Source organism: Ovis aries, chromosome 15 (genome assembly GCF_016772045.2).
Source record: "Ovis aries strain OAR_USU_Benz2616 breed Rambouillet chromosome 15, ARS-UI_Ramb_v3.0, whole genome shotgun sequence".
In the NCBI taxonomy this organism is placed as follows: Eukaryota; Metazoa; Chordata; class Mammalia; order Artiodactyla; family Bovidae; genus Ovis; species Ovis aries.
Genome location: NC_056068.1, coordinates 78,345,332 through 78,369,185, shown reverse-complemented (window position 1 = coordinate 78,369,185; position 23,854 = coordinate 78,345,332). Strand labels below are relative to the sequence as shown.

The 23,854-nt window shown below is 37.3% G+C and overlaps 3 protein-coding genes across 3 annotated transcripts; all 3 read left to right on the top strand.

The window, feature by feature from the left end:
* The first annotated feature begins 296 nt into the window (after positions 1-296).
* On the top strand, positions 297-1,242 carry LOC101111488 (olfactory receptor 8K5). Its single transcript, XM_012096643.4, is given in 2 exon segments — positions 297-479; positions 481-1,242. Coding segments are annotated over 2 exon segments (942 nt in total). The 5' UTR covers positions 297-299.
* Positions 1,243-6,435: 5,193 nt separating this feature from the next.
* Positions 6,436-7,389, top strand: LOC101111745 (olfactory receptor 8K1). Its single transcript, XM_012096644.4, has one exon. It carries the CDS (start codon positions 6,439-6,441, stop codon positions 7,387-7,389), a length of 951 nt encoding a protein of 316 aa, XP_011952034.3. The 5' UTR covers positions 6,436-6,438.
* Positions 7,390-16,583: 9,194 nt separating this feature from the next.
* LOC101112001 (olfactory receptor 8J1-like) lies at positions 16,584-22,803 on the top strand. The gene is made up of 2 exons (XM_042232630.1): positions 16,584-16,638; positions 21,860-22,803. Exons 1-2 carry the CDS (start codon positions 16,584-16,586, stop codon positions 22,801-22,803), a joined length of 999 nt encoding a protein of 332 aa, XP_042088564.1.
* Positions 22,804-23,854: the final 1,051 nt, after the last annotated feature.

Below are 23,854 nucleotides of genomic sequence, written 5' to 3'. Positions count from 1 at the left end.
ATGAAATAAAGTCTATATTTCTATGTTAATACCTATATGGTAATTTAAATCAATGGATATTTTCCAAATATCACTGACTATTTAATCTGTAGTGACAGTGCATGTGATTTCTCAGGATTTCCTCTTTTTGGAAAGTAGAAGATTCTGTCCTTTATTTTAGTTTCAAAATAAGATATGGAAATTATTTTTCTATCTCTTGTCATGAAATAAAATATCTACTCTCTCTAAAAATATCATACTTAATTAAATGACATTACAGGAAAACTCACATTTCTTTCCAGAAAAGCTAACTGGACTAAATGGACCAACAGAATCAATCATCACTGACTGAATTCATTCTGATGGGGGTCACAAAGCAGCCTGAGCTTCAGATTCCCCTTTTTTGGGTCTTCCTCATCATCTACACAATCACAGTGGTGGGAAATCTGGGCATGATTATCTTAACTCAAGTGGATTCCCGGCTACACAAACCTATGTACTTTTTTTATCAAACACCTGGCTTTCATTGATCTTGGTAATTCTACTGTCATTTGTCCCAAGATGCTGGTGAATTTTGTTGTGGATCAAAATACCATTTCCTATTATGCATGTGCCACACAGTTGGCTTTCTTCCTTATGTTCATTATCAGTGAATTTTTTATCTTGTCAGCCATGGCCTATGACCGCTACTTGGCTATCTGCAACCCTCTGCTGTACAATGTTATCATGTCCCAGAGACTTTGTCTTATGCTGGTAGGCATTCCCTACCTCTACAGTACCTTTCAGGCACTCATGTTTACTATTAAGATTTTTACATTGACCTTTTGTGGCTCTAATGTCATCGGTCATTTCTACTGTGATGATGTTCCCTTGTTGCTTATGCTCTGCTCAAATGCACAAGAAATAGGGTTGTTGATCATACTGTTTTCAGCATTTAATTTGATCTCTTCCCTCCTGGTCATCCTAAGGTCCTACATACTGATCCTGATAGCCGTATTTCAAATGCGTTCTGCAGAGAGCAGGAAAAAAGCTTTCTCCACATGTGGTTCTCATCTGATGGTGGTGGTTGTGTTCTATGGGTCTCTACTATTTATGTATATGCAGCCCAACTCCACTCACTCTTTTGATACAGATAAAATGGCCTCTGTGTTTTATACTTTAGTGATTCCCATGCTTAACCCCTTCATCTACAGCTTAAGGAACAAAGAAGTAAAAAGTGCCTTCCAAATGGTCTTAAAGAATAAGTGCAAACTTTGTATCTAATATCCAATAATGAAATAAGAAATAGTATTTTAATAAACTATGATTAAAGCATATGTCACTTGATATTTCTAAAAATATATATATCATTCTTCTTGGCTCCAGAACAAAAGCTCATTAAAATACACAGAGAAATAGATTGTTTCCTTTGTATTCAGTCCAGTTAATTTTCATCCTTTAAATCTCAATGAAATCTCACTCCCTTCCCCACATTCCTTGCTGTTGATTCTATGTTTCTTTTAACGATTCCACAGAACCCTGAATCTATCCCAAAGGAAGCTCTTATTAAACTCTACTTAGTAAACTATGTGTTTGTTTCTGCCAAGCTTTTTGTTTGTTTCCTAGGAAGATGTCCTTTCAAACATTTTGCATTGTATTTCCTGAACATAAACAACTGTGTGTAGATCGAGTGAGCCTCTTACATTCAGCAGACATTTGGATCACAATTTAAAAAAAAAAATCATTCTACTTATCTCAACCTTTGGGAAATTTAATCAATTTTCCTTTTTTTTTAAGACCTATTTATTAATTAAACTATTAATAGTAAGAATAACAAATCGATTACACAAGATAATTACATTACAAGATTTTCTTGCATTTGTGACTGAAACTAATTCGGGCATGCCTTCAGTGAAAGGCCACAAGTCTGTTAAAATAGTAATCATGGGGTTGTGAGCTAAACAATCCAAGAGATCACACAGAACAGAAAGATATCAGTGTTCCAAAAAGCCAGAGAGTGGAATCCTCATTCCACACCTGGGCATCCAGTAGAGATCTCAGAGGCATAATAAAAGCTACTTTAGACTCCCATAGTTTGAAAACAAGTCTCAAAAGAAGCTAGCTGATTCTTGTTTAAAACATTTTAAAAAATCCAACATTTAAATAAAATAAAACATTAAAAAAAAATCCAAAAGTCTACAAGCAATAAATGGTGGAGAGGGTGTGGAGAAAAGGGAACCCTCTTACACTGTTGGCGGGAATGCAAACTAGTACAGCCACTATGGAGAACAGTGTGGAGATTCCTTTAAAAATTGCAAATAGAACTGTCATATGACCCAGCAATCCACTGCTGGGCATACACACTGAGGAAACCAGAACTGAAAGAGACACGTGTACCCCAATGTTCATCACAGCACTGTTTACAATAGCCAGGACATGGAAGCAACCTAGATGTCCATCAGCAGACGAATGGATAAGAAAGCTGTGGTACATATACACAATGGAATATTACTCAGCCATTAAAAAGGATACATTTGAATCAGTTCTAATGAGGTGGATGAAACTAGAGCCTATTATACAGAGTGAAGTAAGCCAGAAAGAAAAACACCAATACAGTATACTAACACATATATATGGAATTTAGAAAGATGGTAATGATAACCCTGTATGTGAGACAGCAAAAGACACAAAGATGTATAGAACAGTCTTTTGGACTCTGTGGGAGAGGGCGAGGGTGGGATGATTTGGGAGAATAGCATTGAAACATGTATAATATCATATAAGAAATGAATTTCCAATCTAGGTTCCATGCAGGGTGCAGGATGCTTGGGGCTGGTGCACTGGGATGACCCGGAGGATGGTGGGGATGGGGGAGCAAAGGTGGGAGGGGGGTTTCAGGATTGGGAACACGTGTACACCCGTGGTGGATTCATGTTGATGTGTGGCAAAACCAATACAATATTGTAAAATAAAAGACAAAAACAGAAACAGCTGTCATTCTTTTAGGAAGACAACAGGAAATTGCAGCACTCGTTATTCTGTATTTCTTCCCAGTATTTAGCAGCTAGTCACAAATACTAGACAAATGTGAGAGCAGGAACATGTGACCCCCACCCAGGAGATAATTAAATAGATCCTGAAATGTCAGTGAAGATGTAATTAACAGGCAAGGACGTTAAAATGTATTATGAATATGTTCCATATACCAAATCATTTAATAAAAACACTAAATTTAGGAACAAAATATTTATTGAATTAGTGTAACAGCATATTGTGTATTGAAAAAGAAATGATGGCTACACTGAAACACATCACAATAATGGTACTCAAAGAGAAAAGCTAAAATACTGGATACACACCACGAAAATAGTTTCAGTGATCTGTAGAACAATAGCAACCTAAATACTGTATATTCAAGTGCAGAAAAGTGGAAAGAAGAAATTACATATGATTGAAAAATCAATAAGAGAAATATTGGCCAGAATTTTTTCCAAACATTAAAAGAGATAATCCTAAGATATAAAGAGCTAAAATAATTCTAAGCAGGATAAACAGAAAGGAAATTACACCAAAGCATGTCATGTTAAGTTTCTGAAAACTGAAGATGAAAGCATTAATAAAGTAGAAATGAAAGATATAGATGAAGATGAACAGATAAATAAAAGAGTTATCACTGATCGTTTCGCAGAAACAATATATCATAAAACATTGTTTTGTGTCAACCTGCCATTTTATATCCTTCAAAAACATTCTTGGTTAACGAATGCTATGTTATCAAATATTGTATAATCTTTTTCTACAAAGTCATTTTTCATTTACTCATACACTGTATGCATGTGTGACATATCTAATATGTGCATTAAATTGTGTAACTGAGATACTGACAAAAGTATATTTATGTTCTCCAATGTTTAGTGATATTGCCTAGTTTGTTCAATTAGACCAGGGAATGAAATACTTTTGATTTTTCCTAATGAGACATATGGAGAATAACTAACAGATATCCAGGGCACTCTCCCTAAGGTAATTATGTTCAATGTTGTTGTTGTTGTTTTTTTTTTAATCTTTGAATCAGATCAAAATTTTAACAAAATGAGTCTCAAAGGGATAGAAAAACACTTAAAAACATTCTGCAATAGACAAGGAGTATTGAAACAGTAGGAAGTGGATGCAAATTCTTCAGTAAGGTAAGTAGAAAACACTGGCATGCACGTTTCTGAGGGCATACAGCTCAAACCCAATCATCACCAAAGATCTTGAAGGCATTATGCTCTGCAAAACTGTTTCTTCCCTTTCAGTATACTTTTCTGATCAACAAGATTAATGTATGGGACAGACCTTTTGTATGGTCTCTGATGCAATGCATTTAGACTATCTTAGCTTTCCAAATGAACTTAAAGCTCTCCCATCTATTTTAACAAGCATCTTCCTCTATCCTTGCTTACTGGGTGTCTCCCCTTCTCCATTTTTCATTGCCTGTGTACTCAGGATGATCATGATAGAACAGAAGAATGCCATGTTTGTGAGAATATATTCTGAAGAAAGTTAATTTTATTTGAATCCCAATTCTGCCAGTTATTGTCTGGGTGATCTTGATTAAGATATTTTATTCTTGAAATGTAAATGGATTATGCTGATATAGTTGACCCTTGAACAACATGTTTTGGACTATATGGGTCCACTTATATGCAGATCTTTTTTTTTTTTTTTCCTTAGCAATTATACCACTATGTTTCCAAGTGATGGCTGGCCAGATCTACAGATAGAGTACCCCCAGTGGATAAGGGAGGTGGACTATGGGACTTTAGTGTCTGTAGATGTTATCCTCAGTGGATGCTGGAAACAATTCCCCACAAGTACCAGGGACAACTGTGCTATTTATTTTCTAGAGTTAGTGTGTGGATCATGTGAATTAATACATGCAAAGTCCCTGGCAAATTTTCAGTTCCATATTAGTGCTTGGTATTCATCTGCATTCTTCTTTCCAGTGGATCTATTTACATGGATCTCCATAAATAACCAGATTTATAAATAATTAGAATGATCACCTTTTTTTTTTTTTCAGAAGATGAATGTGTGATTGGAAGACCATTAGAGGAGATTCAATTATCAGAAATAATTAATATGGCAAATGAGGATTAAGATATTAATAGCAAAATTTGAAAATTAAGACATTATAACATTGGATTTTGTATTGAATAAACAAGCTGAACTTATAGTAAATGAGGAACATTGAAATTTGTGTTTAATTATCAGTTTTTCTACTCACATCATTCATCAAGCTACCAACAGAGAATCTTTTTATTATTCCTTTCAACTTTGAACAGATGATTGTCAATAATATATGCTTTATTGTTTGAGTATAGATATTTGTTTTAAAAATTATCTGAACATTTTTTAAAAAGTTCAAATATAATAGACAGATCTTTTGATATATTTAAAAAGACCATGTGAAAACAAGTAGGCCATAGAAGCTGTATCAAAGCAATCATTTCAAAATGTCTTGTCCCTTTAAAGCAAAATTTCCCAAAGTTTCAGTGAATGTGCTTTGTGTTGGTCTCAGCCTGTTGATAGTGATTCTATCAATGGGGACTGCCTGTGGGCACTCAAGTGGGCCCTATTATTTGTGGTGAACTGCACAGACATTTCCCCGGTCAGAGCTGTGCTGCGGCTGGAAGAGCACTTGTGATTCTTTATGATTGCAAGATGCATCTCGGCAACAAGTATCAGGTAACTCTGAAAAACAAGTCTTGTTACATTCTGGAGGGTACATAGCACACCCAAGGACACACAGAGAGGTTAAGGAGAGAAAGAGAGAAAGAAGGAGAGTAAGAGAGGACAGCATGGTTCTGCCTTTGTTGTGAACAAGGATGAGGTGCCTACGTTAAATTTTTATTGGTTAATTTAAAACATGAAGGGGGGTTCAGGATTGGGAACACATGTACGCCCATGGTGGATTCATGTTGATGTATGGCAAAATCAATACAGTATTGTAAAGTAAAATAAATTAAAATTTTTTAAAAACAAAATAAAAGTAAAGCTAAAAAGAAATAAAACATAAGATAATAAGAGCAGGAGTTATAATATTCAGAAAGGAAAAAGTAGGGTCAATCAAGCTGGCAGTTACTTATATCATTCAGGGCTTTCTAAAAGGGAAATTTCATGGATAGGACAGCCCAGCTATTTATCTAAGTGTTTAGCTAGAAATATGTTTATTTGAGATGTATATCTTTGAAATCTATTGTCTCAGCAATGAAAAGGTTAATATCAGAACTTATATAACAATTTAAAAAGCTGATCATTACGCACTTACACCACGATGTGAATATAGGTGTAGTCTTGACCTGAAGGGAAGATGAATCTGTATTTATAATTTTAGACAAAGAAAATGACTCACATATCATATATTAAATTCTCCTAGATGATCGCATTGCAAATACAAAGTACTGATTTTATACCCAGGTAACCAGGATAGACCTCATGGAGAAACACAACCATACTGCGATGCACAAAGTGACTGAATTTGTTCTTACGGGGATCACAGACAGTCCTGAGCTGCAGGCGCCTCTCTTTGGAATCTTCCTGGTCATCTACTTGGTCACAGTGACAGGAAACCTGGGTATGGTTATCCTGACCCATTGGGACTCCAAGCTACATACTCCCATGTACTTTTTCCTTAGACATTTGTCAATTACTGATCTTGGTTACTCCACTGTCATTGGCCCAAAAATGATGGTCAACTTTGTGGTGCACAAAAATACTATTTCCTACAATTGGTGTGCCACCCAACTGGCGTTCTTTGAGACTTTTATTATCACCGAACTCTTCATTCTATCAGCAATGGCCTATGACCGCTATGTAGCCATCTGCAAACCTCTGCTCTACGTAGTCATCATGGCACAAAAAGTGCGTTGGGGGCTGGTGCTCACTCCCTACCTCTACAGCACCTTCGTGTCTCTATTTCTCACCATCACGTTATTTAAATTGTCCTTCTGTGGCTCTAATGTCATCAGATATTTTTACTGTGACTCCGTCCCTCTGATATCTCTGCTCTGTTCTGACACACATGAGTTAGAATTGATCATCTTGATCTTTTCAGGCTGCAATTTGCTCTGTTCCCTCTTGATTGTTCTTGTATCCTATATGTTCATTCTTGTGGCCGTTCTCAGAATGAACTCAAGCAAGGGGAGATACAAAGCCTTCTCCACCTGTAGTTCCCATCTGACAGCGGTGGTCGTGTTCTATGGAACATTACTGTTTATGTACCTGCAACCCAAATCCAGCCACACTTTTGCTGTTGATAAAATGGCCTCTGTGTTTTACACTCTGGTGATCCCTATGCTCAATCCATTGATCTATGGTCTAAGGAACAAAGAAGTAAAAGATGCTCTGAGGAGAACTTTGACTAATCGATGCAAAATTCCCAACTAATATCTTAATACAAGTTGCAAATGTAGGTCCAAAATCTTTGTAGAATGCTCTATTAGTCTAATGAAAGCATCAAAAATAAAAATGTTTCACCACATTGTTTCATCTTTTTCAGGATAAAATGCTTCCTTTCATCTCTCCCAGTACTCTTCTCCACTTCACCTGAATAAACATGGTGTCAGATGATTAAGTCTCAAGTGATGTTCAAGATCATATTGGAACCTATGTTATCTAAAAATAAGGCAAATCATGCCAAATTTTTGGGCAAATTCAGACTTGCAGAGATTTAAAAAGTATTTATTAGTCAAAATGGAGTACAATGGACCAAAAATTAGTGATATGTATGTTAAAGCAGGCACCGTACTAAAGGTAAAGAATATTAAACCACGAATAATGTATAAAGTAGACAAGAGGCAAGAAAGTGAATAAGTTTATGATTATAACTGAACAAGTTATTTCAAGAACATAAGCAATATAGACAATAAAGTATGCCTCTCAGAATTAAATTTTCAGTCAGATTGAGTTAATATTTCCCATCTCAGGGATACAGTGGGGATTTTAGAAGATATTTAAATTAAGAAACATGAGAAGACTACTGGCTAACTCTGAGCCTCCCTTGACAGAGACACATGCTATCGTTAGTTTTGGTTTCTGCTAGCTTCCTGATAAATACGTTTATTTAGGGTTGCAGATTCAAGAAAAATGAGTTATCTGGTCACTTTCTTGTTGTTGTTGTTTTTCAGTCACTAAGTTGTGTCTGACTCTTTGACACTCCATGGACTGCAACACACCATACCACCCTATCCCTCACTACATCCCAGAGTTTGCCCAAGTTCATGTCCATTGAGTCAGTAATGCTATCCTACCATCTTATCTTCTGCCGCCCTCTTCTCTTTTTGCCCTCAATCTTTCTCAGCATTAGGGTCTTTTCCATTGAGTCTGCTCTTCACATCAGGTGCCCAAAGTATTGGAGCTTCAGCCTCAGCATCAGTTCTTCCACTGAATATTCAGGGTTGATTTCCTTTAGGATTGACTGGTTTGATCTCCTTGCAGACCAAGGGACACTCAAAAGTCTTTTCCAGCACTACAATCTGAAAGAATCAACTCTTTGGTGCTCATCCTTCTTTATGGTCCAACTCTCACATCCATATATGACTACTAGAAAAACCACAGCTTTGACTATACAGGCTTTTATCAGTAAAGTGACATCTATGATTTTTAATACACTATCTAGGTTTGTCATAGTTTTCCTTCCAAGGAGCAAACATCTTTTAATTTCATGACTGAAGTCACTGTCTGCAGTGATTTTGGAGCCCAACAAGAGAAAAATCTGTCACTGTTTCTACTTTTTCCTCTAGTTGCCATGAAGTGATGGGACTGGATGTCGTGATCTTTGTTTTTTGAATATTGAGTTTTAAACCAGCATATTCACTCTCCTCTTTCACCTTCATCAAGAAGCTCTTTAATTCTTTCTGCCATTAGAGTGATGTCATCTGCTTATCTTATCTGAGGTTGTTGATATTTCTCCCAGCAATCTTGATTCCAGCTTGTAACAATCCAGCTTGGCATTTCACATGATGTGCTCTGCATATAAGTTAAATAAAGAGGATTACAATATGCAGCTTTATCGTACTTCTTCCCCAACATTGATCCAGTCAGTTGTTCCATGTAAGGTTCTAACTGTTGCTTGTTAAATCTTATACAGGTTTCTAAGGAGACTGGTCAGGTGGTCTTGCTTTATCATCTCTTTTTTCAAGGTATTCAATAACACCGCACACAAAAATAAACTCAAAATGGATTAAAGATCTAAATGTAAGATCAGAAACTATAAAACTCCTAGAGGAGAACATAGGCAAAACACTCTCAGACATAAATCACAGCAGGATCCTCTATGATCCACCTCCCAGAATGCTGGAAATAAAAGCAAAAATAAACAAATGGGATCTAATTAAAATTAAAAGCTTCTGCACAAAAAAGGAAAATATAAGCAAGGTGAAAAGACAGCCTTCTAAATGGGAGAAAATAATAGCAAATGAAGCAACTGACAAACAACTAATCTCAAAAATATACAAGCAACTTCTGCAGCTCAACTCCAGAAAAATAAACGACCCAATCAAAAAATGGGCCAAAGAACTAAATAGACATTTCTCCAAAGAAGACATACGGATGGCTAACAAACACATGAAAAGATGCTCAACATCACTCATTATTAGAGAAATGCAAATCAAAACCACAATGAGGTACCACTTCACACCAGTCAGAATGGCTGCCATCCAAAAATCTGCAAGCAATAAATGCTGGAGAGGGTGTGGAGAAAAGGGAACCCTCCTACACTGTTGGTGGGAATGCAAACTAGTACAGCCACTATGGAGAACAGTGTGGAGATTCCTTAAAAATTGCAAATAGAACTACCTTATGACCCAGCAATCCCACTTCTGGGCATACACACCGAGGAAACCAGAATTGAAAGAGACACATGTACCCCAATGTTCATCGCAGCACTGTTTATAATAGCCAGGACATGGAAACAACGTAGATGTCCATCAGCAGATGAATGGATAAGAAAGCTGTGGTACATATACACAATGGAGTATTACTCAGCTGTTAAAAAGAATTCATTTGAATCAGTTCTGATGAGATGGATGAATCTGGAGCCGATTATACAGAGTGGAGTAAGCCAGAAAGAAAAACACCAATACAGTATACTAACACATATATATGGAATTTAGGAAGATGGCAATGACGACCCTGTATGCAAGACAGGGAAAGAGACACAGATGTGTATAACGGACTTTTGGACTCAGAGGGAGAGGGAGAGGGTGGGATGATTTGGGAGAATGACATTCTAACATGTATACTATCATGTGAATTGAATTGCCAGTCTATGTCTGACGCAGGATGCAGCATGCTTGGGGCTGGTGCATGGGGATGACCCAGAAGGATGTTATGGGGAGGGAGGTGGGAGGGGGTTCATGTTTGGGAATGCATGTAAGAATTAAAGTTTTTAAAATTTAAAAAATAAAAAAATAAAAACTAAAAAAAAAATATGGGCATTGGTTACAAAAAAATGAATAAATAGATCATTTCTAAAATAAATAAATAAATAAATAAAAACGCTCCACAGTTAGTTGCGATCCACACAAAGGCTCTATTATTTATTTTTTCTTCCAATCTGTTGTGGGCAGAATTGCGTCCCACCAAAATTGGTATGTTGAAGCCTCAATCCACAATATCTCAGAATCTAAGTGTATTCAGAGATAAGGCTTTTAAAAAGAAGTAATTAGTTAAAACAAGTTATTAAAATGAGCCATAATCCAATATCATAGGTGTCCTTATAAGAAGAGGCTAAAGCACATAGAAAGACACCAGACACTTCAATGTACCCAAACCGAGTGACAAGCACAGGAAGATACAGCAAGAAGGGGGCCATCTATATGCAAGCCAAGGAGAAAGGCCCCAGAAGAAATCAAATCTGCTAACCTCTTTTTCATAGACTTTACTTATTTAAGATTTTTTGATATGCGTGCTTATTTGCTCAGTTGTATCTGACTCTTTGTGACCCTTTGGACGGTAGCCCTCCAGGCTCTTCTGTCCATGGGATGTTTTAGGCAAGAATTCTGCAGTGAGTTGCCATTTTCCTCCTCCAAGAATCTTCTGACCCAGAGAATGAACTCATATTGGCAAGAGATTCTTTGCCTGCTGAGCCATCGCGGAAGCCCTTTTTGATATGAACTGCTTTTAAAATCTTCACTGAATTCGTTAAAGCGTTGCTTCTGTTTCATGTTTTGCTTTTTTTTGGACCGTAGGCATGTGGGATCTCAGCTCTCTGACCATGCATCGAACCCACACCCCCTGTGTGAAGCCTTAACCAGTGGACCACTAGGGAAGTCCCTTGATCATGGGCAGACTCCAGAACTGAGAACACATATTTCTTTTATTTAAACAAACCTGTTTTGGGTATTTCTGTTATAGCTGCTCAAGCAAATGAATACATTTTTCATCTTTATTCATTTACCCCACGAGGTGGGCTTCCCAGTGGCTCAATTGTAAAGAATCCGCCTGTAATACAGGAGACACAAGTTTGATCCTTAGGTTGGGAAGATCCCCTGGAGAGGAAATGGCAACCCAATCCACTCCAGTATTCTTTCTTGGGAAACCCCCTGGATAGAGGAGCCTGGCAGGTTACAGTCCATGGGGTCACAAAAAAGGTGGACATGACTTAGTAACTAAGCAACAACAAAACCTTACTAGATAACCATCCCAATGTATTTAATGTGAATCTACTCCAACTTCCAGCTTTAAATTTAAGGCCTAAAGGGGAAAATAATATGACCAAAACAAACAAACAAAAATGTTGTTGCAAAGAGAACTTAAGCCCCAAAGCTGACAATTTCTCCAGGGCACTTTTCTTTTTACATGATTCTCTTAGTCTTTAAATGCATGAAAATATATGTCAAAAATATTTAGTGTTTAAAAAAATTGTGTGATAGGAAATTTATATTAAAGCTTTAAATAAAAGCTTTAGTTTCAAATATTATATTTGTTCCTTGCCTAGAATTTATCTTCTACATTTTTTTCACCTGAAACACAATTATAAAGAAAGGATTAAAATAATATTTTTAATATAGACAATTTTTTGGAGGATATAGCTTCACCTTTAATATGCAATTTATCCTATTCTTGAAATAATGACAGTGCTAAATTGCATTCTTTGAAGTAAAAGTAGGAAACAAACAGAAATAGTGTCATATAAAAACAAAATATGTAGATGGAATTTGTTTTTATTTCATTGTTAGACCATTGGTTTCTAGCTCTTCGGTTTGCATTTTTTTGGTAATGAATCGCTGAATGCAATGAAGTTACTTTGATAGATACGCTTTAATCAGACGTCATGGAATTGAACTCATTTCAATAATATAGGTCATACTGCCAAAAAAAAAAAAAAAAAAAAGAGAGCGAGAGAGAGAGAGAGAGAGAGAGAAAGACTGGAGAGATGTCTGGTTGAACTCCTAGCGGGAGATCTTATGAAACAGCAAATCCCAAATGGCATCTTCCCAAAGGATGCAAAAGACAATTTGTGGATATTAGAATCACCTGGGTTTTAGTTAGGTTCTCAAAGGTTTATAGAGCCCCACCAACTCTTACTGACACAGCCACGTAGAAATTCTCACTAAGAGGCTGAAACAGATGTGCCTTAGAGGTGGGTAGAAAATATCTTATTTGGTATAATGGCCTTCAAAGGATTGAAATCTACACCTCAAAGTCCATCACTTCACTTTCATTTTGGAAGGCATCAGACATCATGTATGATCAAATAATACAATGCTTAAGTAAAGGCTATTTCCAAGATTTACAACATTTTTGGAGAAAACAAGTCATTAAAAACTATCTAGCTATTATATTTAAAACTTACAACTGGTATCATTAGATATTATATACTTATACCACTTCTGAAACAATGGATTTTTGCTCACTGAGATTATTTATATCATAGTTTTGTTCCTGTACTACTAACTAGAATGAAAAACTCATCTTTCACACAAATACGCAAAAACACTTGTGAAGGAAAACTGAGTACAGAACCACCCAAATTTTAAATGAGGATTCTTTTTGAGAATACAATGATATACCATCAATTTTCTCAAGAAAATCTCTGGTAATATATTCAATACAATGGAGGTGAATATATATATATATATATATATATATATATATACACATATATATATATATATACATATATACACATATATATAAACATAATATATAACCAATGCTATAATAACATATATTTAGATAAATCATCTATGTACAATAAAATTAATCTGACAACATTTTACTCAAGAAGTTTTCAGAAAGAAGACTTCAGTTTGAAGAGACAGTGCGTAAACAGGATCGAGACATTAAGAACTGCAGACCCTGAATTTCTGGTTTTATAGGACAAGGCTTTCTGTAACATTCTCAAGGAGGAAATGAAACCCAGAAGAAAGAGAATGCTCATTTACTGGGATGCTTTTAGTTAAAGTAACCCAAAATAAAATATCTGAAATAAATTTACTTAAAAAAATACTGGCCTTAATTTTATAATAAAATAAATTTCTAAGTACATGGAGAAAAGTATATATATATATGTATAATTACTCCTCCTTATTCATAAGCATCTTTGCTAATTTAAAGATAATTCTTTTAGCCTTCCTGTTACTCATTGGTGATCATATGAAGGTTGAAAATGCCTAGAGTATGATCAGGAATGACATTTTCCAATACTATAAGTTCAAGTTTTGTAGCCTCATTTGAGGTTACATTCATTTGCAGTTTCTGGTAGCATAAGACAACTGTTGCAAGATGAGCAATCTTTTTTCCAGATAATAAGGTACCTCTCACCAATCTATGTATTTGAAGAATCAATATGAATATGGAAACAAAAGGCCAGAGATACTGATAAAATCCAAATTCCCTACTTTGATGCATTCTCTTCAGACGGAAATACTGTAACACTGCTTAACTTATTCTCAAAATGTTACTCCTCCCTTCCAATTTCTACCCCTTCCAATCAATTTCTATCCTTCCCCATCATATAATTCATTATCTTTATAAAAGCAAGAATAATCTTCATTTTTAAATTTAAAGCTGATGTTATTATTCACCTACATTAAAACCTATCTGTTTTACAATTTACTAGAAAAAAATTCAAATATTTTTATTGTGACTTAAATTATCTGATTTTATTTCCAGATTTAAAATGTATCCTGGTATAAGGTAGTAAGTCAAGAAAAATAATATGAACTGATTGTGAAATATATTGAAAATGAAGCTAAAGATACTTCAATTATTCTAAAAAGCAAAGCTTAGATTGCATGAATTAATAAATCAAAAAGCTGTGATACTGCCATTTGCCTACCAGCTAATCTGAGAATCACGGCACAGCGACCATTAAGGATAACAGTCAATGACTGTGTTACTGACCCAGGGAAGTCTAGACCTAAGAAAGAAAAAGAGGGGGTGCTTAGGATCGAAAGTATTACATAAATTGCCAAATACTTCAATGTGGAACCTTGAATAAGAAAATTAGAGGATGAATAGAATGTTTGTGATCTAAAATAGTTGGTTTAAAAATGTAATTTTACAATTTAAGATAAAGTATATAACCAGTGAGACATTAGACTTCAGCAGAAACACAGGAGCTGATATAATTTGGAAGTTTGGTTTGGGCTGATAGTTGATATGTTTGCCAAGGGAGATGATGGAGAAACTGACAATTTCAGACGAAACATTAAAAATTGTAAACATGGAGAAGACAAGACAAAAAAAAAAAAAAAAAGAGGCATGGTAGGGACAGGGGGAACAGAAGCAATATTCTGTAGCTCAGTGTCTGAGGGCAAAAAAAGCTGGAATTTTAAAATAGAGGGTTGTCTGCAGTGTAAAAGGACGGAGGTTGATTGAGGAACATATTAGGAATTTTTCTTACAACCTTTAACAAATAATTTTGAAATAAATGAAAAAAATATAGTATATCTATTAAGGTTGGCATTTTCTTAAGAGCCTGTAAGGCTAATCACACGAAATGTGTCCCAGACTTAAATATTAAATTGCCTGAATGTTTTATAAGTGTTTCCTAAGTACCTAAAACTTAATATGTTGAAAATATCACTTTGATCATTTCATTTTAAATCATATCTTTTAATATTTGAAAAATGTCATGGCCAACGGCCTGTGAAAAGATCACAAAAGTCTTTCCTATTCCTTCAGTTCAGTTCAGTTCAGTCACTCAGTCGTGTCTGACTCTTTGTGATCCCAAGGACTGCAGTGCGCCAGGCCTCCCTGTCCATCACCAACTCCCGGAGTTTAGCCAAACTCATGTGCATTGAGTCGGTGATGCCATCCAACCATCTCATGCTCTGCCATCCCCTTCTCTGGCTTTCCCAGCATCAGGGTCTTTTCCAGTGAGTCAATTCTTCCCATCAGATGGCTAAAGTATTGGAGTTTCAGTTTCAGCCCCAGTCCTTCCAATGAATATTCAGGACTGATTTCCTTTAGGATGGATTGATTGGATCTCCTTGCAGTACAAGGAACTCTCAAGCGTCTTCTCCAAAACCACAGTTCAAAAGCATCAATTCTTTGGCACTCAGCTTTCTTTATAGTCCAACTCTCACATCCATACATGACTACTGGAAAAACCATAGCCTTGACTAGATGGACCTTTGTTGGCAAAGTAATGTCTCTGCTTTTGAATATGCTGTCTAGGTTGGCCATAACTTTCCTTCCAAGGAGTAAGTGTCTTTTATTTCATGGCTGCAGTCACCATCTGCAGTGATTTTGGAGCCCAAAAAAGTAAAGTCAGCCACTGTTTCCACAAGTTTCACATCTATTTGCCATGAAGTGATGGGACCAGATGCCATGATCTTCGTTTTCTGAATGTTGAGCTTTAAGCAAACTTTTTCATTCTCCTCTTTGAATTTATCAAGAGTCTCTTTAGTTCTTCTTCACTTTCTGCCATAAGGGTGGTGTCATCTGCATACCTGAGGTTATTGATATTTCTCCTGGCAATCATGATTCCAGCTTGTGCTTCATCCAGCCCAGCGTTTCTCATGATGTATTCTGCATTTAAGTTAAATAAACAGGGTGACAATATGCAACTTTGACGTACTCCTTTTCCTATTCGGAACCAGTCTGTTGTTCCATGTCCAGTTCTAACTGTTTCTTTCTGACGTGCATATAGATTTCTCAAGAGGCAGGTCAGATGGTCTGGTATTCCCATCTCTCAGAATTTTCCACAGTTTGTTGTGATCCACACAGTAAAAGGTTTTGGCATAGGCAATAAAGCAGAAGTAAATATTTTTCTTGACCTCTCTTGCTTTTTTGATGATCCAGGGGATGTTGGTAATGTGATCTCTGGTTTCTGTGTTTACTAAAACCAGCTTGAACATCTGGAAGTACACGGTTCTGGTAGTGTTGAACTTTCCAGCTGCAGCATTGGAATGGCAGCTGCATGGCATGGAGCAGCCGTGAGGACATGCCCCACGTCCAAGGTCAGAGAAACTCCAGAAAGATGGTAGGAGGGACGAATTCATGTTTGGAATCAAACTCCATTCCCTCCAGAGATTCTCAGAATGCTTAAACAAACCTTGTAAGCACCAGGACTCAGAGACCCCACAGAGACTGATACAGAACTTTGTTTGAGCATCTCCTATGGAGGTATGGATCGGCAGTGGACTGCCGCAGAGACAAGGGCTCTGGGTGCAGTAGACTTAGGTATGGCATACATCCTCTTGGAGGAAGTCACCAGTAATCCTATCAGAGAGCTGCCAGAACTTACACAGGGCTGGGAAAAAGACTCATGGTGGGCACAAACAGAACCTTGGCCACCAGGACCCAGGAGAAAGGAGCAGTGACCCCACAAGAGGCTGACCCTAACTTGCCTGTGAGTCTTCAGGAGTCTCCAGCAGAGGTGTGGGTCAGTGGTGGCCAGCTGAAGGGTTGGGGGCACTGAGTGCAGCAGTGTCTGCATGGGATCTTTTGAAGGAGGTCACCATTATATTCATTACCTACAGCATAGTTTGGCCCCACGTAAATAGCAGGGAGGGAACACAGCTCTACCCATCAACAGAAAATTGGATTAAAGATTTACTGAGCATGGCCCCACCCATCAGAACAAGACCCAGTTTCCACCTCAGTCATTCCCTCCCATCAGGAAGCTTCCATAAGCCTCTTATCCTTCTCCATCAGAGGGTAGACAGGCTGAAAACCACAATCACAGAAAACTAACCAATATAATCACATGGACCACAGCCTTGTCTAACTCAATGAAACTATGAGCCACGCCTTGTAGGGCCACTCAAGACTGATGGGTCATGGTGAAGAGTTCTGACAAAACGTGGTCCACTGGAGGAAGTGAAAGGAAGAAAGTGAAGAAGCTCAGTCGTGCCCGACTCTTTGCGACCCCTTGGGCAGTAGCCTGTACCAAGCTCCTCCGTCCATGGGATTTTCTAGGCAAGAGTACTGAAGTGCGTTGCCATTTCTTTCTCCAGGGATGGTAAACCACTTCATTATTCTTGCCTTGAGAACCCCATGAACAGTATGAAAAGGCAAAATGATAGGACACTGAAAGATGAACGCCCAGGTCAGTAGGTGCCCAATATGCTACTGGAGATCAGTGGAGAAATAACTGCAGAAAGAATGAAGGGATGGAGCCAAAGCAAAAACAATATGCAGTTGTGGATGTGATGGGTGATGGAAGTAAACCCTGATGCTGTAAAGAGCAATATTACATAGAAATCTAGAATGTTAGGTCCATGAATCATGGCAAATTGGAAGTGGTCAAACAAGAGATGGCAAGAGTGAACATCGACATTGTAGGAATGAGTGAAGTGAAATGGACTGGAATGGGGGAATTTAACTTAGATGACCATTATATCTACTACTGTGGGCAAGAATTCCTTAGAAGAAATGGAGTAGGCATCATAGTCAACAAAAGAGTCTGAAATGCAGTACCTGGATGCAATCTCAAAAACGACAGCATGATCTCTGTTCATTTCTAAGGCAAACCATTCAATATCAATGTAATCCAAGTCTGTGCCCCAACCAGTAATGCTGAAGAAGCTGAATTTGAATGGTTCTATTTAGACCTACAAAAACTTTTATAACTAACACCCAAAAAAGATGTCCTTTTCATTATAGGGGACTGGAATGCAAAAGCAGGAAGTCAAGAAACACCTGGAGTAACAGGCAAATTTGGCCTTGGAGTACAAAATGAAGCAAGGCAAAGGCTAATAGAGTTTTGCCAAGAGAATGCACTGGTCATAGCAAACATCCTCTGCCAACAACACAAGAGAAGACTCTACACATGGACATCACCAGATGGCCAACACTGACATCAGATTGATTATATTCTTTGCAGCCAAAGATGGAGAACCTCTATACAGTCAGCAAAAAGAACCGTGGAGCTGACTCTGCCTCAGATCATGAACTACTTATTGCCAAATTCAGACTTAAGTTGAAGAAAGTAGGGAAAACCACTAGACCATTCAGGTATGACCTAAATCAAATCCCTTTCCTGTTCCTAATGTAACACAAATTATGTCTCAGATATTATCTTTTTTCTTCTTCCAATTATTAAATTTACCTCTGCTTTCTATTTCCAAGTTTTCTACTTGGCTCATTGTCTTCTGCCAGAAATCCTGTAACACTGCTTAGCTCATTGTTAAAATTTACGCCCCTCTTTGATTTTCTACTCCCTTCCCACATATATTTTCTACCCGCTTTCAACCTATAATTTCTACCCCTTTCCAATCACATAGTTCATTATCTTTGAAACTGCAAGAGTAAACTTTTTCTATAAATGTAAAGCTGACCTTGTTACCCACCTACCCAAAAACCTATTATTTTTTTAAAAATTTACTTAGAAAAAATCCAAATATTTATTGTGACCTATGTTATCTGATTTTACTAATATTCACTGTTATTCAGTGACTCTGGCATTAAAGGAAACACTAGCCTCTATTAAGTTCCCATGATACAAAAAAACAAAAACAAAAAAGATTTTCTCTCTCAGGACAGCATCTTTAGGAAATACACTCTTTATTATAATTATGAATGTATCTCTTAAAGATTCCTGGAATCCTGGGATATTCTTCTTGTGATTTATTCAGTACTTGATTACTTCTCATTCTTTAGGTTTTAGTTGAAATTTCACCCTCAGAAAGGAATTCTCTTAACAACATCTAAGAAGCAATTCTCCCAGGTTATCTTGATACATCATTTTTGTGTAATTTACTTATGGTACTTAATCTACAGTTATCTTGTTTATGTGTTTTATTCTAGCCCTTTTGTTTTGTTTTGTCCTCATTATTTGTTTTGTTTCATCCTCATAATTGAAATAGTAGGTTGGAGAAGGCAATGGCACCCACTCCAGTACTCTTGCCTGGAAAATCCCATGGGTGGAGGAGCCTGGTAGGCTGCAGTCCATGGGGTCACTAAGAGTCGAATATGACTGAGTGACTTGACTTTCTCTTTTCACTTTCATGCATTGGAGAAGGAAATGGCAACCCACTCCAGTGTTCTTGCCTGAAGAATCCCAGGGACGGGAGAGCCTGGTGGGCTGCCGTCTATGGGATCACACAGAGCTGGACATGATTGAAGCGACTTAGCAGCAGCAGCAGCAGGTCCAGAGGTACACAGGCCTTCAGACTGGGACTGAATTATACCACTGGCTTTCCTGGCTTTATACATTGTAGGCAGAAGATTGTGGAATTTCTCAGCCTCCATAAATAGGGAACTGAACTCCTCAAGATAAACCTCCTTTATATATATATATATATATATATATATATAGGTTTGATTCCTGGGTCAGGAAGATCCCCTGGAGAAGGAAATGGCAACCCACTCTAATATTCTTGCCTGGAGAATCCCATGGGCAAAGGAGCCTGGCAGGCTAAAGTCCATGGGGTCACAAGAGTCGGACACGATGTAGTGACTAAACCAACCAACCAACCAGGTCCAGAGGTAAGGGGCAAATAAAGTAACTGAAACTTTAATATCTGTTGGAACAAGTAGGAAACAAATAAGATTATATTGCTGTTGTCCAGCTCTTTGTGACCCCATGAACTGCAGCATGCCAGGCTTCCCTCTCCTTCGCTATCGCCCGGAATTTGCTTAAACCCATGTCCACTCAGTCAGTGATGTCATCCAACCATCTCATCCTCTGTCACCCCCTCCTCCTCCTTCCCTCAATCTTTCCCAGCGTCAGGTTCTTTGCATCATATGGCCAAAGTATTGGAGCTTCAGCAAGAGACCTTTCAATGAATACTCAGAGTTGATTTCTTTTAAGATCAACTGGTTTGATCTCCTTGCTGTCCAAAGGACTCTTACAAGTCTTCTCCAGCACCACAGTTTGAAAGTGTCAATTCTTGGAAACTCAGCCTTCTAGTATGACTCAAAGTGTTAAGAGAAAGAATGATTTGGAGTTAAAAACAACTAATATCAAATATTCAAAAATGTTTGGTGTTGTTACCACCTTATTTCTTCAATTGTTTTATATCACTGCTTCATTTTTCATTTCATTGCAGATTTTTTTTTTTAAATCTTCTTTAGGAGAAGAGATATCAAATCTCTTCTTTAGGAGAGGAGATATCAAATCTCTTCTTTCTTTAGGAGAAGAGATATCAAATCTCTTCTTTAGGAGAAGAGATATCAATAACTTTTACTTGTCAGGAAATTATGATACATATCTTTTAAAAATCACTTTACTGAGTTATCTTTGACATAAAAGAGCTGTATGTGGTTAATGTATACAATTTGATGAATTTGAAGATAAGTATATATTAGTGATACAGTTACCAAAAATCTATGCTGTAAACATACCCACCATTCCCCAAAGTATCATCTTGCCCATTTTATCATTATGATTATTTTATACATATACATAATTAACTTTTCATTAAAGGGTAGATCTTATATTAAATGATGAAATAGTGTTGATTCTCTGGATCTAAATTTTACCTTTTCATATAAGAGACTGAGATAGAATATTTAAGGCCACAGACCATTACTGAGATCAATTAAAAGTGAGAAGGGACTATAATTGGCTTAGTTAGGAACAGGAAGCCATCCTTCAAGCAGATATTTCTAGGAAAACATTATAATTCCATGCTGATTCTTTGGCAAATATATACAATGTAATTTTCAGAAAAGCCTTATGAAAATGAAATGTTTAGCATTGTTACGTCAATAAAAATGATCAAAAGTGTAAAAATGACAGAATTTGCAATTTCAGTCTACACTGAATAAATGTTAGTACAAGGATGGAATAAAGAAAAGAGGGCAGAATAGTGACTGGATCAGCGGCACAGTGGTGAAGAATCCACCTGCCAACGCAAGAGACGCTGGTTTGATCCGTGGATCAGGAAGATCCTCTGGAGGAGGAAATAGCAACCCAGTCTAGTGTTCTTGCCTGGAAAATGACAGGGACAGAGTAGCCTGACAGTCTACAGTCCATGGGGTCACTAAAAAAGAGTTGGACGTGATTTAGCAACTAAATAATATTTAAAAATGACTAGATCATGCATTATTCAGAAGAAGCAAATATTTTCAAATTAGAGATCACAAGGAACATTGAATTATTTGGAGGCATACAATTACTCAAGAGTTTCTCACACTCAGTGCAGAAGATATCAATATGATGCCATGATATGAATCGTGGCTTTAAATGTTTTCAAGCTAATAAGACATCCATAACTTAATAAAATTCAGTGGATTGGATCTTTGAAATATTCATAATGTTGGATCATCTATTTTTTTTTGCTGCACTTGAATATTCTCTTTAAGAGATTATTTCAAATTTGATTTAATAGACCAAAAACATGAGTTCAATAAATTCTTTGAGGAAATCTCATCCAAGGGATGCTTTTGCCATCTATTGATAGTCCTAGAAGATAATTCCTTAATTTCTAACCAAGTAACTTTTTCTTCCATATAGATGACTTTCCAAACTGTTACAAGGCTAATGGAAATTTCACTCAGGTCACTGAGTTTATTCTCACAGGAGTCTCAGAACGCCCAGGCCTCCAGATCCCTCTCTTCTTTGTCTTCCTGGTCATCTATGGAATGACCGTGACAGGGAACCTAAGCATCATCACCCTCACCAGTGTGGACTCTAAGCTTCAGACCCCCATGTATTTCTTCCTCCAGCACTTGGCCATCATCAATCTTGGCAATTCAACTGTCATTGCTCCTAAAATGCTGGTCAACTTTTTAGTAAAGAAACACACCACCTCCTTCTATGAATGTGCCACCCAACTGGGAGGGTTCTTGGTTTTCATTGTAGCTGAAATTTTCATTTTAGCTGTGATGGCCTATGACCGCTATGTGGCCATTTGTAGCCCCCTGCTCTACATGGTTGTGGTGTCTCGACAGGCCTGCTTTCTGCTAGTTTCCCTCACATACCTCTATAGCTTTTTCACAGCTGTTGTGGTTTCATGTTGTGTATTTTCTGTGTCCTATTGCTCTTCTAATGTAATCAATCATTTTTACTGTGATACCGTCCCTCTGTTAGCCTTGTCTTGCTCTGATACTTCCTTTCCAGAAACAGTAGTCTTCATATCTGCATCTACAAACTTGATGTTTTCCATAACTGTAGTTGTAACATCTTATTTCAACATCGTTTTGTCCATTCTAAGGATACGTTCATCAGAAGGACGGAAAAGAGCCTTCTCCACATGCGCCTCACATGTGACAGCTGTGTCTGTCTTCTATGGAACTCTGCTTTTCATGTATTTGCAGCCTCGAAATAACCATTCACTGGATACTGATAAAATGGCTTCCGTGTTTTATACACTGGTGATTCCCATGCTGAATCCCTTGATTTACAGCCTGAGGAACAAGGACGTGAAGGCTGCCTTGAGGAAATTTCTGACCAATTAGTAATGTAGTGTTAGAACTTTATAGGTCACTACAGAGATGGTTAAGATAGGCTACCACTGTGTGGGATATAGTCTGAACAACATTAGAAGCTAAAAGAATGGATGATTTTCTGATTTTACAATTTTTGTTTTGAGAAAAGGTCCCAGTCCACATCTTTCAAACAGAAATCTTAAATACAAGCCCTTTTTTTATAATCTAAAAAGTGAAAAATGTGAGACAACAGCCACAGAAATTTTGGTGATAAACAGCTAGTGAAAGTCAGATCCATATTATTTGTACAAAATCTGTGCAATTCACTGGTCTTGAGGCGCGTGGGTGTGGAGATTTCAGCATCCCAGGAAAGGTTGTGTGTGTGTGTGTGTGTGTGCATGCATGTGTGTGTGCCCAGTCACACCTGACACTCTGAGACCCCTTAGACTGTAGCCTGCCAGGCTCCTCTGTCCATTGAATTTTCCAGGCAAGAATATTCAAATGGGCTGCCATTTCTTCCTCCAGGAGATCTCCCCGATCCAGGGATAAAACTCACGTCCCCTGAGTCTCCTGCAGGTGCATTCTTTACCACTGAACTATCTGGGACTCCCAGACAAGCTAAAAACATAAAGAAATATTTATGTAACTATGAGACAGAGTCTATAGTCTGACACAACCTTGTTAGTTTTTTCTAAAATAAAAGGAAAAGAACAAATTAATCAACTCTCTTAAGATTATAACAATATTTAGAAATCTTCACAGTACGATGTCCCCATGTCCAACATGGACTCCAAGTCCGCTGAACATCACTGTTTTCAAGAAAATTAGCCTAATCCTCGAAGTGACAACAGAGAGGGACTCTGTTCTCCTGCTCCCTTCCCAGCCTTCAGTGTCCGTCTGTGTACCTTATGTTGGGAATTTTCCAGCTTTATGTCCTCTCCTACCCACTTCATCTTCTTCATCCCAATCTGTTTTGTACACATGGAACTGTTTGGTGGGAGAAACTGTTCTGTCTTCTTCAGTGGTAGCAAAACTCTTCTTTGTAAAACTGCAAGATCATGGGTCAAAGTGCTAAAGAGAA

Coding starts and splice junctions, on each gene's coding strand:
- LOC101111745 (XM_012096644.4), top strand. CDS start 6,439: ATGGAGAAACACAACCATACTGCGATGCACAAAGTGACTGAATTTGTT.
- LOC101112001 (XM_042232630.1), top strand. CDS start 16,584: ATGGATCGGCAGTGGACTGCCGCAGAGACAAGGGCTCTGGGTGCAGTA. Junction 16,639..21,859: donor TCTGGGTGCAGTAGACTTAG/GTATGGCATACA, acceptor TCTTCCATATAG/ATGACTTTCCAAACTGTTAC.